Source organism: Lates calcarifer, linkage group LG10 (genome assembly GCF_001640805.2).
Source record: "Lates calcarifer isolate ASB-BC8 linkage group LG10, TLL_Latcal_v3, whole genome shotgun sequence".
NCBI lineage: Eukaryota > Metazoa > Chordata > Actinopteri > Centropomidae > Lates > Lates calcarifer.
Window position 1 is genome coordinate 9432881 of NC_066842.1, and position 16651 is coordinate 9449531.

Sequence of the window (16651 nt, forward strand, 5' to 3'; positions counted from 1 at the left end):
TTTATTTTCATTCATTCAGAACTTTAGTTATAACCCCTTTATGAAGAGTTCCTTACTAGAAAGTGGTATGTATTTTATTTTCTATTTTCTCCATATTGGGTTTTGTGAATTCTCATGGAAAGTTGAGCGATCCACTACCACAGATGCAGTGATCCAGCTTGCATGTGACCAATGTTGCTGCAGCAGAATGGCCACAAGAGGGAGCCACAGTTCTGTATTTAAACTCTCACTCATACTGACGGCAAGATCAGTTTGAACCCACGGTCTATGGTTTGACCAAATGAAATGACCCTACATCCAATAGTATCCACCAATGAGATATTTTATCTAATTATTTCTGATTAAGCTGATAATTCAAATATTATTCAAGTATAACACTCTAACTTCAAAAATTATCATAAGGCCTGAATGTTGAGCTCATGGAAATGCAAAACATTGTCACAGTCAAAAATTCTTCAGTCCATACTGAAGTAATAAAATTTTTGACAAAAAAACAAGTGATGAGGATACATTTGAGCTGATGAACAGGACCAAGTGTATGTGGCTTTACCCTCAGCTTTCCCATTACAACTATCCACAACAGTGGTAAAGGATACAAGTACAACCAAACATTAAGAACCGCAACATTTATTTAACATGATATAAAACAGATGGGATATGAACATTTGCAAATCAAATCTATTACGTAACCATATGTTGGATACATCCTCCCATCGTGCTGTACCATGTACATTATATACACAGTAAACCTCTGATAATTACACTTTGTACACACAAAAAATTAATCCTGGATCCACAAACATTTTATTTTATTGCTTTTTACATGTGCTAATCTTTCTTTTAGTTCCAGGACTTCAAACAAACATATCATAAAATAGAACCAATATCTGTTTTTTTCAGTCTCAGTTTAAATATATCTCTCAGCAATAAGAAAAAAAGACAGTATAGAGTGACTTAAGCCAGAACATTCACATAAGTGTCGGCAACAATGCGACAGGGACTGCAGAGGATCCCATTTTAAATAATTACAACCTAGAAACAGGAGAAATTACAAATAATCTTAGTCTGCAGCAATAAAGTGGCTCCTCCTTTCATTATAACGGAGGGATCTATATCTCTTATATACTTGTGTTTCGCATCGACAAATGTTCTTTACAATAAATGGATAAATAAGATTGGCTGGCTGATGACTGACATCTGAAGAACAAATTGAGTGAATTATAAAAGACTTAACTGAACTGAAATGATGTGAACATGAAAACATGTTCTTCTAACCATTCTGGAAAGGTGGTGAAATATGAATGGAAAATGTGGCATGGCCAAAAACATTAAATCACAGGCCCCTTTGGCTTACACCAGAGCTCAGTCTATTATCCTCATATATATACAGACATTGGCCCATATTCAAACAAGAACCAAATAAAACCATATAAATAATAAAAATTAATGTGTAAAAACTGAAAGCAGAACAGCAACAGTGACAGCATCAAAGCTGTCTCGCCAGGTTAATGAGAGTGATGCCCCAAAAACTGCAGAGAAATGTCACAGAGAATGTGTTGTTGGTGGCATAAGAGCTTAAGACGTCACAGTGAGCAAACAATCAAGAGGTTGCGACCCCAGAGGACAGAGTAGGCAGTTTTACTCTCTGTGGACCTTGGCCTTGTGCTGATGCCTTTGGGGTAAGTCTTCGGGGTGTCTTTATATTTCTGCTGCTGTTTCCTTCATGTATAGGTTTTTACTGAGGCCAGAGCTTGTGCTGCAGAAAGAGAGGGTGAGAAAAAGTCAAATTAAATCTCCAAAAATAACAGAACTAGGATTCAATATGTCCAGTAATTCAAGTCAATGTTACAGTCCTTTGAGTTTTATCAGTAGGCAATTACAAACACTGTGAGTGACTACACACATTACAAGAAACACCACACAATGTGAAAAAGTGGTGGGTATAGCTACAGCTACAGCAACACAGAATACACACATACACGTCATGATAATTTTCCCATCTATACTTTTATATAACCTTTCATAAATCCTTTGATTCTTACATGCCTTCTTTCCCCCGGGGACAACAATTAATACACTGAGAACACTTTAGCATTGTGAGTATGGACAAAACAGGTTGATGAAGGCCCTTACTGGTGCTATTACACACACATGAAGTGAGACCCATCAGTGAGCTGAGGGGGTGTGTTAGGAGACTGTGGAAGGGGTGGGGAAGAGGACGACAGGTTTTTCACTGCAACAAAACAGAGCAACATGATGAACACACACAGACCCACAAACAAAATAACAAAAACAAATTGCATCTGTTAGCTAATGGCTTGACAGCCAAAAAACCCCACAAATAATCACTGAAGTCAATGGACTTAATGAAGAAACTAATGAGACTACAATGATAAATGACTGAACACATACACATTGGAAACAGCCACAGTTTGATAAAACCACAGCAACATAAAGTAAGAACAGGCTCCCACTAGCTTTTGTTTTGCATTCTTTTTCTCAACCCTCCCCACTCTTCTCTCTAGAGATGTACCTGCTACCAGCTTGCTGCGTTTGGAGGCCTCGGCTGCCAGCTCGTAGGAGATATTAATCATCTTCTCTTTCTCCTGTACGGTAACCTCCTCTTCAGTCTCCTCCTCTGGGCTTAGAGCCACACTTGGCAGGACATTTTGCATGCTAGGAGCACACATGGCATACAAAAATGACTATACAGTGTACAACTTTTAATTCTAAACATACTTTCAGAATAAACACAATTACCCTGGAACAAACAAAGCTATCTTCTTTTAAATCAATTCAAGAGGGAGGACATTTAGAAATAAATGTCACAGTGGCTGGGAGATAAGAATGGGAACTTTTCTGCACATCTAAGGAATGGATCTGCATGGAAAGAGCAAGCAGGTGGTGTAGCCTTTTCTGAGCAATCTATGGTCATGTCCTGCTATGACCCCAAACCTATCCCTCAACTCTACAAAGAATTTCATGCATGAACTCTGCTGGGAATTATCAGTGTTCACCCACACAGATAACCCTATCACCAAAGGACCCATATCTAATATCAAAGGCCCAAGCAGGCCTGTCCCTGCTAATGAATATAATTAATTACTGCTAGCCACAGGCCATGATGGTGTGTTTACCTGTTTTTTGCTATGAGGGCTTTAATGCGGTCAACTTTCCTCTGCTTATCAGCCTCTTGCTCAGGGCTCAGAGCCTCTTCAGGGTCTGACTCTACGTAACGTTCAGGAATCAGCACTTTGTCAGGCACAGAAAGCTGAAGAAAAACAAAGAACACACACTATGTAGCACATTTCATACAAATGAATAGAATACACTGTGCTTTACAAAGACTAGACATAAATAGAAAAGGACATAGAAGCTAAGTGTGTCAACAATAAAAATAGAAGAACCATAAACAAATAACAGATGCTCATTATCATCATACAGTACAGGAAGACTGCTCCACATTTTGGGTCTGTTAGAGCTAAATGGAGCATCACTGCAGGCTTTGTCCTAGAGCGAGAAACACTTGATATGAGACATTCTGCGGCATGCAGTGATCAGTCGGGAGCATAAACTGTAAGGAGTTCATTGATGTAATCCAGAGAGAGGCCATGAACTTTTCTGAAACAGCAAGAAGCACCTTCAAATCAAGTTTATAGCTTGTAGGCAACCTATGATAAAATGTTAGTAAAAGGGTTATTGTGTCATGCTCAGTTTGGCACTGGGAAAAAAGTCATTGTTGCAGTGCAATTTTGGTAGATGTAATACTGTAAACAATAATGTAACTGATTTCTAATGGGGGCCTGAAAGTGAGCCGATAGGACACAAACATTTTTACCCCCATAACTTAGCTATATGTATCCTCAATAAGCATTAAATGAGTGTAATATTTAGATATACATGTGAGTACATGTGAGTGTGATATGCCATAACATTTAGTTACAGAATGAGCTTAAGATCAAATCTTTTTCACACAATCATTTGTTTCAAAATACTTGTAGGCTTTGTCTTTCTTTCTTTATAGTAAAATTAGTAATACCATTTAATCATATCAGTTTCTACAATACTTGATGTTCTGTTAGTAAATATTTCCTAAATAATTTGTCAGTGATCATTTTAGCCTTCTCATGTTTTATGAGCAAGACAGCCAACTGCTGTGCCTTACCTCTCGGTCGACATTAAAGTGGTCAGCCTGCGAGGCTTCTTTGAGACGGGCAATCTCCTCGGCAGGCGTCTCCTGCTCCCTCACCACCTCCTGCTGCCTAAGAGAGGCCTCCAGTTCCTGAATGTCACTGCTCATCACCTCATCTCTGCGTCTCATTTGGGACTAGAAAAGACAAAGATACAGAGAGGTCTGATCATATGACAGGGTTCCGGGGGTTTGATTTCAACCTATTCTAAACTTCAGCAGTGACTTAGTGTCCATATAACGTCTATGTCAGTCATCCAATACCTGCATGCTGCGAAAATGGTTTTCTTTAGTAAATGAGTGACTGCGTGAGGGCGTGTTCTCCTGGCTGCCACCCCGGATGCTGAGGCCTTTCTTCTTCTCCCTTAGGGCACCCTGCTGGTGGCGACGGATCCTCTCCAGCTGCTCCTCCACACTCATTCGGGGCCGGCCGCTCTCCGCAGCACACAGCTGCTGCTCTACTGCACTGCGTGGTCGCTCCTGTTAGCCAGAGGGGACAACCACAGACACAGAGACTTAATAATAATGTAACATCACTGTCAGATACTCAATGCAAGAATACAAATACCACCATGGTAATTTTTAGAGTGTAAAAGAATTGCATTTTATATTGTGCCAATACTGCACATACTGGAAAAACAATTTGCTTCTTTGAACAAAGTTAACAGCCAAGATTGACATAATAATATAATGCTGGTGAAATGGCTCTTGAACGTTCACTCTCTTGAACCAAACTGAGCAGAAGTGCAAATGCATATGGAAACAACCTGGCACACATGGGTGCACTCACAGAGGCTGTTAATGCCTGAGCAGGAGAGGCTGATGATGGCTGATGGTGTGAAGTGAACTGAGGAGAAGTTGTTCACTCTCAGGTTTGTGCCATGCTGGAGGGGCTGGCAGATCTGGATTCAGTCCAGAGCCCGGGGACGCAGCCTCCCCAGTCCAGAATGCTCAAGAGGCTGGTATCCAAGGGCTTATGCTGAACTCTACAGGCCTGTGCCACACATTCTCATGGACCATGTATGTCCTCCAGGGAGGACTATGTGTTCATGTGTGTGCTGCTGACATTTCAGGAAGTTCACATAGGTTCAGTTAAACTGTATGTCCATCTTTTTTCCAACACAGACACAGTATAAACAGGACACACCCTACAGTGTGGTGCACTAATAACATGGTTACTATATTTAAGTTGATAGTGTTTGAGACTGGAAACTGTTTTAACCAAGCTTGGCATCTATTTTAGAACCGCCTGGTTCTGAGAGCATGAGTCACACCCTGTCCATGTGATGAGTGGCCTTTTCTGCACATGTTAGCTTTCAACGAGCAGCTTAATAACCAGAAAAAGCAATTAAGGGGGAAGTAAATGCAGTTCAAGAAAATTAAGTGGTTGCCAGTTCACACTTGCCCACAGGAGGATCACAAACAAGAGAAGAGGAGCAAAAAGCATTTGTTAATCATTAATATTATTTGTTTTGCTACTGCTTAGAGACAGAAATGTCGGGTTTGCCACAAAATAAGCACCAGAAAGTTTAGCCATTTTTACATTTTAGAGTTTGTTGCCAACAACTGATAGCGATATTTGGCATCATAGGGTGATCCAAAGGGTACAAACATATGAGGGACTCACCATCCTAGGGTCAGGCTTCTTGCTCTTCCTTAACGTAACATATGAAGCTATGGAGGATGACTCAGGCACTGGAGATTTAGTTCTGGGTGGGACGATGCCAACTGGGTAGGACATCCCTAGCAAGACACAAGAATCAGTCAGTAAGCCAACTGGTTCAATGGCAGAGCACCTGCTTTAATACAACACATTTACAGCAATTCACCGAGGAGTACACTATAAGAGATATCGTTATATGAACTTTGTACATAAACACAGAATTTACGTGTTAGAACAGAAAACTCTTAATGGATAATTATCAGTTTTTAAGACATATTAGTATTTCAGCTTTGTACTTAAGAATAGGAGGATGGATACTAATACAGCTACTGGAGTTTTCCCATCAATTTGGTAATTAATATTTTCTTCAAGTCTGTTGGATTAAATCTGTTAATCTGTTAGACCTTCAAGTTTAACCCTGGGAATACAAAATCAGAGATCAAGTACACTCTGCTGACAATTAAGAGTATTCCCAGCAGTGTTTGCAGGCAGCATCAGCTACTTGCTACTATTGATTGTGTGGTGGTGTGGAACAAGTGTGAGGCTACAATGTAATAATTCAGATTCAGAACACCTGGATTATGCTGTTTCGTCAAATTTAGGCCAATTTGCTCTTTAGGTAATTCTAATCTGTCCTGTTACAGAGAATGTACGTTGGCATTAAGTCTAAATAAAGTAAAGAAAATAGAATAAGTTAGTTATCCCAGCACTGACACACATTTCAAAAAAACTTGAGCAGTACAGTGATTTATGCAGTGTAAATTAAATCTGAGCAAACGACTGTACAAATGCCACTGTATCCATGGTAACAACTGGGCGTGAATAATGGTTGACATGGAAGTTACTTTGTGATATACTGACCTAGCTTATGCCTTTGGAGAAAAGCCTGAACTTGTATTTATGCTCTTTGCCCAAGCAATGCCTATGTAAATGCCATGGTAACTATGGCTACTATCTGTGCTAGTAACAAGTTGAATAGGTCACACAATATATCTTCACCAGGTGATTGGGGTTTTTGTTAGTGTATGCTTTATCATTTATAATGTGTCACTGGAACAATGCAGTTATCAGAGACAGGCATCATGTTGGCTGGTCTTGAGCTACCCTGATGTACCTTTGTTTCCAGAATGTTCTCTCTCAGACGGATGTTCGGATCTGTCCTCTCCATTGCTCTCATCCACTTCTGCTACTGTGGTGAGCTCTGGTTCACTCTTATACAGCCTGTAGTCTGGACCCTGCAGATGAGCAACAAAAAAAACTCCATTAAACTGGCATGCAGAACAGCGCTGATTTATTTAGGGAGAGTTGGTTGCAAACTGAGATATCCATCACTGGAAAATAGTGACATTTTCTCTTAGAGTGACTTCAAAATCAGTGGCAAATAGACTTTTTCTACAAAATAGTGCTTTTACAGACAGGCCAATCTCAAAACATAAATATATACAGCTTGAAGAAATTTCAGTTTGACACAATGTTCCACAGTCAAATGAGAAAGTAGGCAGCAGGCAGACATTACAACTCAGAAACTTCGTAATTTGCAACCATGGACAGGACACAACAAAACAGAACCATTACTTTTCAACACACAGAGACAGACATGGAAAAGGAAGGCAAGGCAATTCAATTAAAAAACAAGGGAGAAAAAAAACACAAACAAGGCTTCATCCAACTACCTGAAAAAAAGATGAGGGAAATATGACGTCAAGTAAATAAAGGGGTACAATCCAACCAAAAATAACCCAAAAGACATGAGATGTCCATCAAAATGATAGCGAAAACCATCACAGCGAGCAATGACGTGTGATGACATAGCTGAGGGCAAGGTCAGCCATGAGGTCAACGGGTCAACAAGCTTACGCTGTGCGTGCCATTCCTGTGATTGGCCTTCCTGTCCTCCGGCCTGTGGAGCGATGAAGGGCGCACACCAGCATGAGAGGGCATAGGGGGCACAGTAGGGGGGTTGGGCTCGTAGGACTGGGGTAGGGGTGGCCGTGGGGGTACCGAGTCTTCCTCCTGGGGATTATACAGGGCATGACAGGACAGGAAGCAAGGTGACACATGGTGCCACCACGTACACTCAGGGCAACCACCATCTGGTACTGAGTAGTTCTGGCCCATAGGGCAGGCAAACCAGCTGATTAGCCAGAGAGAGAGAGAGCTCCACATGCTGTTACAGCATGACTGACACATCCACTCACACTGCCTATAAGCAGAGCCGGCAGTTTGAGACCTCAGCTTAAGTTGAACATCTTACACACAACTGAATAAGAGAATAAAGAGATCTGAATAAATTATTTCTTAAGGTAGATCTAACAAATGGTAGGAATTTTTGTTCTCACCTCATTTTTATGCTTAGTGAAGTTGGTCTTGGGCCCATAGAAACCCATCCCATCAACAGCATTTCTTTGAGCTTTGTGTTTGTTGAGGGCCTCCATCACGTCTTGAATCCTCCACAGCTCTTTCTGGATGCGGACATGCTGCTGGCTGGGAGGTTCTGTCTGGGTGTGCACAGAAAAACACACATTCGCGAATCACCAAACATTACCTGGAGATTAAACTCTAATTCTGAGTTCTGCAGCTAATAATGTAAGATTGACATGCAAGAGACAGAGCAAGACGCAGAGGAAAATCAAAGAGATGGTAATGTGCAATAGTGAGAGGCGAGATTACACATCTGCTAAGGTGTGCAGTCAGTGCAGACACTGATCTGCTCCTAATGTCTGTGGGACGTATTAGCCTCAGAGCGGGATCAGCAAAGAGAGGAGAGATGAAGAGAGGGCTATAATGTAGTTAGATTAAAGAAAGAAGGGATGGAGAGAGAACAGCAGAGCATGAGAAACGGACACGTAATTATCTCTTCCTTTCTCATGACAGGTTTGTCTGTGTGTGAAGGGCACTTGAGAAGAGGATGCCCATACTCCCTGCTGGCCCTCTGACTTCTCTACTCTGAGTTAGCATTGGCTCTGACTCAGGCTCAACCAGGAATAACTGTTAGAGCAGTTTTTCTCTGTCTCTACACCTCTCTCATGATGAAGGACAAGATAAAAGACGGACTTAATTAAGACCGATTATCATCGCTACAGTCATCCATCACTCACTATGTTTCTTTGATCCCTCAGTTACCTCCCTCTACACTCAGTTGAGGGCACTGGAGTACAGAGATCTTTTCTCCCCCCCCCCAAAGTCAAGTGTCTACAAAATGATATGAATGGGGAATCTGCTACATTTTCAGCTTTCTTTGAAGCTCTGCAGTATATGCACTCCAACCAAAGCCTGACTATTACGCCATACTAGTGTTAGAAAGCAGCAGTGGTGCAAGATTAAAGTAGTGTGGCTTCTGTCTCAAGAATTATACTACCTGAGGGCTTCCCAGTGCTTCTAGCTGCTCCTAGCAGGTTGTTCTTAGCCAAAATCACATCTCCCTCCAGTCTGTCATACTCCCTCCACGACCGCTCCAACTCCTGCTTAGAAAGAGATGCACTTTCTGAATGACAATGTAAGAAAAACTCATCTTAATAGCATGCCTAAAGACAGAGAACTTCAGTGTCCAGCATGAGTGTGTGTGAGTGTACTGTATGACTCACCGCAGTGACTCTGGACAGCTCTCTGCAGGTGCTGAGCAGGCCGCTCTGCAGCAGGTCTCTCTGCTGGATGACGCTCTGCATGGCAGCTGGGTTATCAGAGCCCATCTCTATCTCCTGGCTGGCTGACAGCAGTGCTGTCTCCAGGGTGTGCTGAAGGAACACACAACATATCAAACACACATACAGCATGAGTATGAAATTTGTCACGTAACCTTTCAGATCAGCTAACTTTAGCTAAATCATAACGGATTATATAAGTCTGCAGCATAGACTCTCAAACTTTTCTGGCCCATGACCTTGTTTTTAGCTAAGGTATTAAATAAAAAAGTATGGCAGGACCTGATATATCAATTACTGAGCCAACCATTTCAGAACTCATTTTGAGTATGTGATAGTTTATTTGTGTTATATGGGCTAAAAATTATGCTACATTTCACACTTGATTATTTATTTATTTGATCAAACAAATAAAAACATGTTTTAAGAAATATGCTCTAACTGTTTGCATAAGTGACTCAAATATTGAGTTACATATGGTGGACAAACACAGTGCATTATTATTCACTTTATTGTACTTCTAACTTTTTTGCCAGTCAACACTGCAAAACGACCAATACAACCTGAGATGACTTTGCAAGCCAGACATCTCTCAAGTTGACGACAGTAGCCAAGCTAAAGTTAAGCATTATAACAGAAAAAGATTTTTTTTCCCTCTCCCTCAGTTTTGTGCATATAAACTTAACTCAAGCTGTTCTTATCATCTAAACACAGTGTAAACTGTGTATTCTTTTTTGTTTATTCTTCTTTTACTTGGAAAACACATCCTTGTAAGCAGTGTTTTGCATCAGAACATAATGAGTAGCGTTTAGTCACCTTCTCTCTGTACAGCTGCTGAAGTTTGTCCTCCTGTGTCCTCACCACTTTATCCTGCTCACACAATCTGCTAAGTTTGGTCTGAGGAGAAAACAAACCAAAAAGTTGTGACCCACTATGGAAAGCTGAGTGGAGCATCATGTCATTCAAGAGTTAACACTCAACTTACATCAATGTCCACCTCCTCTGGCGTACATGTATAGGCGTGTTCTCTGTAGTCTTCTGGACTCAGCTGTGAAAAACAACAGAACATGAGACCGAGACACTAAAGATGCACATGCACAGAATCTGGAGATCTAATGCAGTGTCGTGACAAGGCTCTCTCACTCAGCCATGGAATTAGAAACTCACATTTCACTGAATGAGACAATCTAAGTTAGCAAACCAACAATGGGACAGCAGCCAGTCTAAACAGTCCCTTCACTGATGATTCTGGTGCCTCATGTTACATCACCCACAGTCGTTTGTCTCCATCAGCATCAGCGCAGCGGTTTTTATTGGAAATGCGAGGGGAAGGCGTGTAAAACAATCTTTCTTACTGAACTCTGGAGTCAGCACATAAGCTGTATCCATCAGCTGTGTTTCTATCCAGCACATGTTCTGCAGCTAATTGGTCCAAGGACTCTGCCTGACTCATAGCTGCGGTCAACTGAGTGCGTGTTGCAGCTGAGTTGTAAGTCAATGTGTAATATTACTTACAGATTATCCCTGAATAACAAACTATCCACAGGGGTTTTAACACAGGATCTGCTTGCTTACAGCAATTATGAACAGGTAATCAGTCAGTAAACTAGTGTACAGTAAAATACAGGCAGTTTCATGAGCTGATATCAGACTGTACTGCTGTTAACATGTTTATACTATTAATACAGCTACATTTGTGCAGTATAAAACCAAGAAAAGACAAAAAGGGCACCCTTCCTTTCTCTTGTAAAGAAAAAAGACAAAGAAAAAAGAAACAACACTGATATAAACAGAAGAAATGATTTCAACTGCATTGGATCCCATGTTTCCAAGTAATGCAATCATCACATAATGCGTCATCAGTCACCCACTCTTCCGAATCTAAAAAAATACAAGTGCAGTCCATAAATATTAGAACAGTGACATATTTCTGTGTTGTTTTGTGTTATCACATTGGATATGAAATTACATAATGATCATAAGGCCATAGTGCCACCTTTAATCTTTAATTTACATTCCTGATTAACTGAAAAGTACAGACATCAGCAGATGCTTTGTGACACTATGCCAAAACTGAACTGGAGCCATCTTCCCTTCTTGCTTGTTCTCAATCTTTTTGCTTTTAGTCTAGCCTTCAGCAAGTGAAACATACAATCATATCACAAATCAGATCACATATCTGTCTGGCCCTGTGAAACATCGGTTGCTTTGGTCATACAGTATCTTTAGGTTCATTAGCCTGTACTTTTAAAACATCCCTTTAAGCTAGGATTTGGCTCTTAAATTCTGATGACATTATGTAATTTCAAATCCAATGCGCTGGCCTAAAGAGTCAAAACAACAAAAAATGGCTCACTGTCAAAATACTTTCAGACTCCACCATATACTAACGCTTCACACTCACACCTGCACTCTTTCACACACATTTTTTTCACACCTTTTTCCTCGGTTGAACCACACAGTACAGTTAAAGCAGGTGGGACCTGTGAACCACATGGCATTCCACACAGAACATGCAGACACTTCCACAGCTCAGAGAGCTTCACTGTGGTGCTGTGTGGACTACAAGTGATGTGGGGAAGAGGAAGAGGAGGAGGAGGAGGGAGACAGACTTCTGGCAGCTGAACAGGTGGGAATGCAGCTGTTTGCCAGGCTGGTATGCCAATGAATGGGTAAATGGGGGTGAGGGTGGGTGGGAGCAGTCCTGAGCGGCACTTTTACACCTAAACAGGCGGTCACAAAAGTGGCAAAGTGATGTCATAGCCATTGTCACACACAAGCCGGCCCCCTTTATCCTCTCCATCAGCAGAATAACAAGAGGGGGTGAGGGGGAAGGAATGAAGACAAGAGAAAGTTTACCTAGACAACATTAGTCTTAGTCCAGTCTTAAACAACTAACTGACAACAGTGTTCAACTGACAGGAAAAGATTTAAATAGAAAAGCAGACTCCAGATGAACTGCAAACAGAGTATTGAGTTGGATATCTGTTTGAGAATTGTGGAATAATAATGCATTCTAAGTGCTAAAAGAGAATATCAGTTCACTTTATTGTATTTAAATTACAAAAAAACAAACAAAAAAAAAAAACAATCCCCAGCAGGCTTTATATTGGGCATCTCTTTTTTCACAGATAGATATAGTATTTGGTGATGAACTGGACTGACAAGTGACAAGTCTGGCAATGCAGAATTAAGGCACACTAATTAGAGTCACCCTGCCACGCCCAGGTGGCTAATGAGAGGGAACGCATTCTGCAAAGGGTTATGAAAAATCACACACTGACCTGGGGCGCTAGACAAAACAAGAGTAAAGACTACAGGCTTTTCTACCTAAATGATGTGGGTGTGACCACAGCTTTAACATTTGATTTAGGATAGTCCCACAGCTAGCTCAATATTTTCTAAACACATAGCAACCTCTAGAGTAAACTGTATTCAGCCCTGACATACAACTGTGAGGGCAAGGGAGGGATTTAACTGAACAGTGGAGCAAACACATCAAATTACTCTTTCACAAGTCATGCCTATATTTGGCATGACTTCTCATAATAAGAGAACAGTCAAAAGCAATGAATGAGGAGGTGCTGGCGATACAAACGACACAGGGAAACCAGTCTCAAGATGCCATGGGGACTTGGACATCGAAGGAGGAGCATTGCAAAACAGACCAAAAAGAACAACAGCGACTGGTGAGGATGAGGCGGAGCAAAGCCTTTGGCTGGCCTTACTTGCTGGTAAAGTTGAGGCCTTGGGGCAGAGTTCTCAATCAAAGTGTGAGTCATGACGATTAAAGGCTCATTTTCCTTCATCTAGTCCAGTGTGGAGAGGAGCAATATAGCAAGTGTCAGTTCATAGCAGTGCTTCACTTCAGAGACAACACCCATAATGTTGTTACACCTCACTTGCGCTTTCTCTCATGAAGCAGACTCAAACATAAAAACGTGCATCCACAGTGGACAGGGGTGGATACAGCAATGAGAAGCAATAAGAGATGCTTACAAACAGGATCAGGAGGACATTGTAGTGCAAAACTCCAAGACGCTTACTTACTAGCAGCGGAAAGCTCCTGTTAAACATCGACGTATTATAATGATGCAAATATGGCAAGCACTATCATTGCAATGTATGTGGCAGTAGATGGTAAACGTTATGCCTCATCCCTACACTTACAAACGTACATATTTCTTGATGCTTCCACAAATGTGAGGCCAGCTCATTTCAATATATAATTATCTTCTCTAGAATTATTATATGAAAAGTGTTATTGTGCCTCTGTGTACTAATAGTGCACTTTTGTAATTACACAAACTCACAAAGCACTTCACAGCTATAAAAAAACACAAGATTAATGTTAACACATAACAGTTCAGTGATATGATACACACTCTAAATGTACTTTATATTAAAAGACATAAAGCTTGTCCAAACCTCCCAGCTCTACATACTAGAGTGATATCCAGATCTTCACCTAGTATGACAGACTGTGAGTTTAAGGAATGAATGAATAGGCCAATTTAAGGACAGGTAGTACAGACTAGCTTAGGCTACTAATGCTGTGCTAATGTGACACTGGTCCATGCTATGTAGGTATTGCTAAAAAATTATTTTAAATTACAATACTACTATGCTATAATTATAGCAAAGCATTACATGAGTTCAGGTCATGACAGAAGACAGGGCCATGCATCCATGCATTACCCCACCTGATTGTCCAAAAACATGAGGTTCCTTTGGAGGTGATGGGAGAGAATGTCATTCTAGCATCAGCAGCAAAAGAGGAGAGAAAAGAAAAGGCAAAAGGAGAGTGAGACTTGTTTTGTTTCTTAGACTCAGACCCTCTCTCTCTTTCTCGCTCGCTCTCACACACACAAAAACGTGTTATGTACAGTATACCCAAAGATAACCAGGAAGAAAGGATGGTAGAACCAGTCAAGGTAAAGAAATTAGGTCAGGTGCTATATAAGGAAACAGAACGAGTGTAGTATTAGACTAGAGCTCCATAATAACCAAATTGCCAATGTTTAGTCTTGACCAAGTACATGCAAAATACGAAGGAAGCAGTAAGCTGAGGAAATAATACATCACTTAAACAGGGGTATGAGTATCTTGATACTAACCCACTACTAAGATAAAGCATACATCTTTGGCTATAATGACATGAGGAGACCTCAAATAAATTGTAGAACAGTAGGTAAAACAAACAAAAAAAACTGTAAAAAAGTGATTACAAACCCTAATCACTCAAACTCAAGTATAGTCCACCTCAAGCCTGGTTGACCTATATCCTCAACGGTCAAATCTGTAGTCTGACGTCTTAGAAGAGACTTAAAATGCAAAAACGTTTGCCAGTGGTTTTAACCTCCTTAGCCGGTCACTCTTTAAGCTCGCCAATGGCTTTAAGTTTCATTTCCGGTTAACATCTGTCTGGGCTCTTCATGGAAATAAAATGACTCAATCAACTGCTTGCCCACATGCAATGATCTCATCAACTGCACGATGTCAGATCCTAAAATGTATCTATTTTTTCACACATTTTGGGAAACGTTGGTTTCTAAAGTTGCTGATCCCCAAATATGTTGAATGGACAACTTCAAGCCAACACATAGTCCTTTGTGGAGAAAATGTCTACTCTAGTGCCTTTCTCCTTAAATCAACCATTTGTGAAGACCAAAAAAAAAAAAACTTTGGATCAAGATGGATAATGGAAGTGGGTAAAGATGGCATACACACCACACGCTAACATACACGCCTGCAGAGGCATCTCTGGGGGCCTGACCTTTGGGTTGTCGCCATCCATGTTTAGTTGCATAAGCTGTGCTACAGTGTGCTCCCGGATACTGTTTAGCTCTGCCTGCTGCCGCCGCAGCTTTATCAGCAGCAGAGTCAGTTCCTCAGGCTGCAAGGGGAGGGAGGGAGGGACAATACAGCCACAATGAAACAGGGACACACCGCAGGGGGAGTGGGAGAGGAAAGGAGAGAACACACCAGGACAGGAGATTTAGAGGTATAAGGCTCCAAATAGGTGAACAGTTACTATATCCAGGTACTGAGTTTTCATGCAGCTCAGAACCATGAGATTATCCAAGGTTTCTATCGCTGTCAGCAGCATGCAAATTCTACAGGTCCAGTCAAGACAGAGGGACAGTTTAGCATTTATTACAGAATCCAGTTCATACTTAACCAGCTCCATGAGGACATAGCACTGTGTACAGCTTTGACATAAATTCCTGATCTGGCTTAGAGAGCTGTGAGTGACAGGGTTTTTAAGTCTCCAATGAAGTGAAGCGAGTCTAAGGAGCTCCTGAAGTGAACATACCCCAAATCCTCCCACTTGGAACATACATCTGAGTTCTGCCTAAATATGTGTCTAAAGATTCAGTCACAATGTCTTTTTGGAGGGAAATGAAGGACAGAAAGAAGAGGGAGGAAGTGGGTAGGTTGGGTGGTGTTATGAAAATACACAAAAGTCCAATTGAACCCAAATGAATGAGTGCGTACAACCCAAGCGTGAAATTACTGGGTGGTGCATTACGGAAATTCATACACGTATCTTCACTGAGGAGTACACTGACTCAGTCCTGGGCACTTGGAAAACAGTAATGAACACAGGAGGGGGCGACTCTGAAGAGGACTTACTGTTTTGCCTTGGAGAGACTGGGCAGTGATAGTCTGGACTGGGATTCCCGCAGGCATAGACCTCCTGTCAGGCGGGTAGGCATACTGCAGGACACAGTAAATCAAAAACAAACATGCTTGTCAGTTACACCATGGATTGCTTTAAATAATCATTTTATAGTAGAGGGATTCACCCAAATACAAAGAAACATTTTGTCCACAGTGGCAATTAATTATCTTGATACTTCTTGTTTATATGTCAGAGCACTGAGACATCATGTCAGAATTCTGTCACCACAAATACAGTGAAGATAAATGGCTTTTTTGTGCTGCTCAAAAATTGAAAATGACTTGAGCGTAAAAGCACAGATTTATTTTTGACATTTTGGAAAAGTATATGTAATAAATAACTTCAAACACTCACAAGCTAGTGAGCGGACCTTTGAGAGAGAGAGAGAGAGAGAGTCTATCTCTCTCTTGAGACGATCTTGTTTGCTTTCAAAACTGACATTTAAAAATATAATCAGCAACACTTTTTCCACA

The 16651-nt window shown here is 41.1% G+C and overlaps 1 protein-coding gene across 1 annotated transcript in view; it reads right to left on the reverse strand.

Annotated features, from left to right (window-relative positions):
* Positions 1–611: 611 nt before the first annotated feature.
* Positions 612–16651, reverse strand: part of LOC108876670 (pleckstrin homology domain-containing family A member 5-like) — a 75891-nt gene continuing 59851 nt past the window's right edge. The window contains 18 exon segments of the mRNA XM_051073270.1: positions 612–1756; positions 2134–2233; positions 2534–2676; positions 3138–3271; positions 4166–4327; positions 4454–4669; positions 5817–5932; positions 6967–7087; positions 7710–7865; positions 8192–8350; positions 9211–9240; positions 9242–9313; positions 9437–9586; positions 10310–10390; positions 10479–10541; positions 14197–14250; positions 15270–15389; positions 16130–16213. Of these exon segments, the coding sequence (XP_050929227.1) occupies positions 2142–2233; positions 2534–2676; positions 3138–3271; positions 4166–4327; positions 4454–4669; positions 5817–5932; positions 6967–7087; positions 7710–7865; positions 8192–8350; positions 9211–9240; positions 9242–9313; positions 9437–9586; positions 10310–10390; positions 10479–10541; positions 14197–14250; positions 15270–15389; positions 16130–16213 (1953 nt within the window). The 3' untranslated portion in view covers positions 612–1756; positions 2134–2141.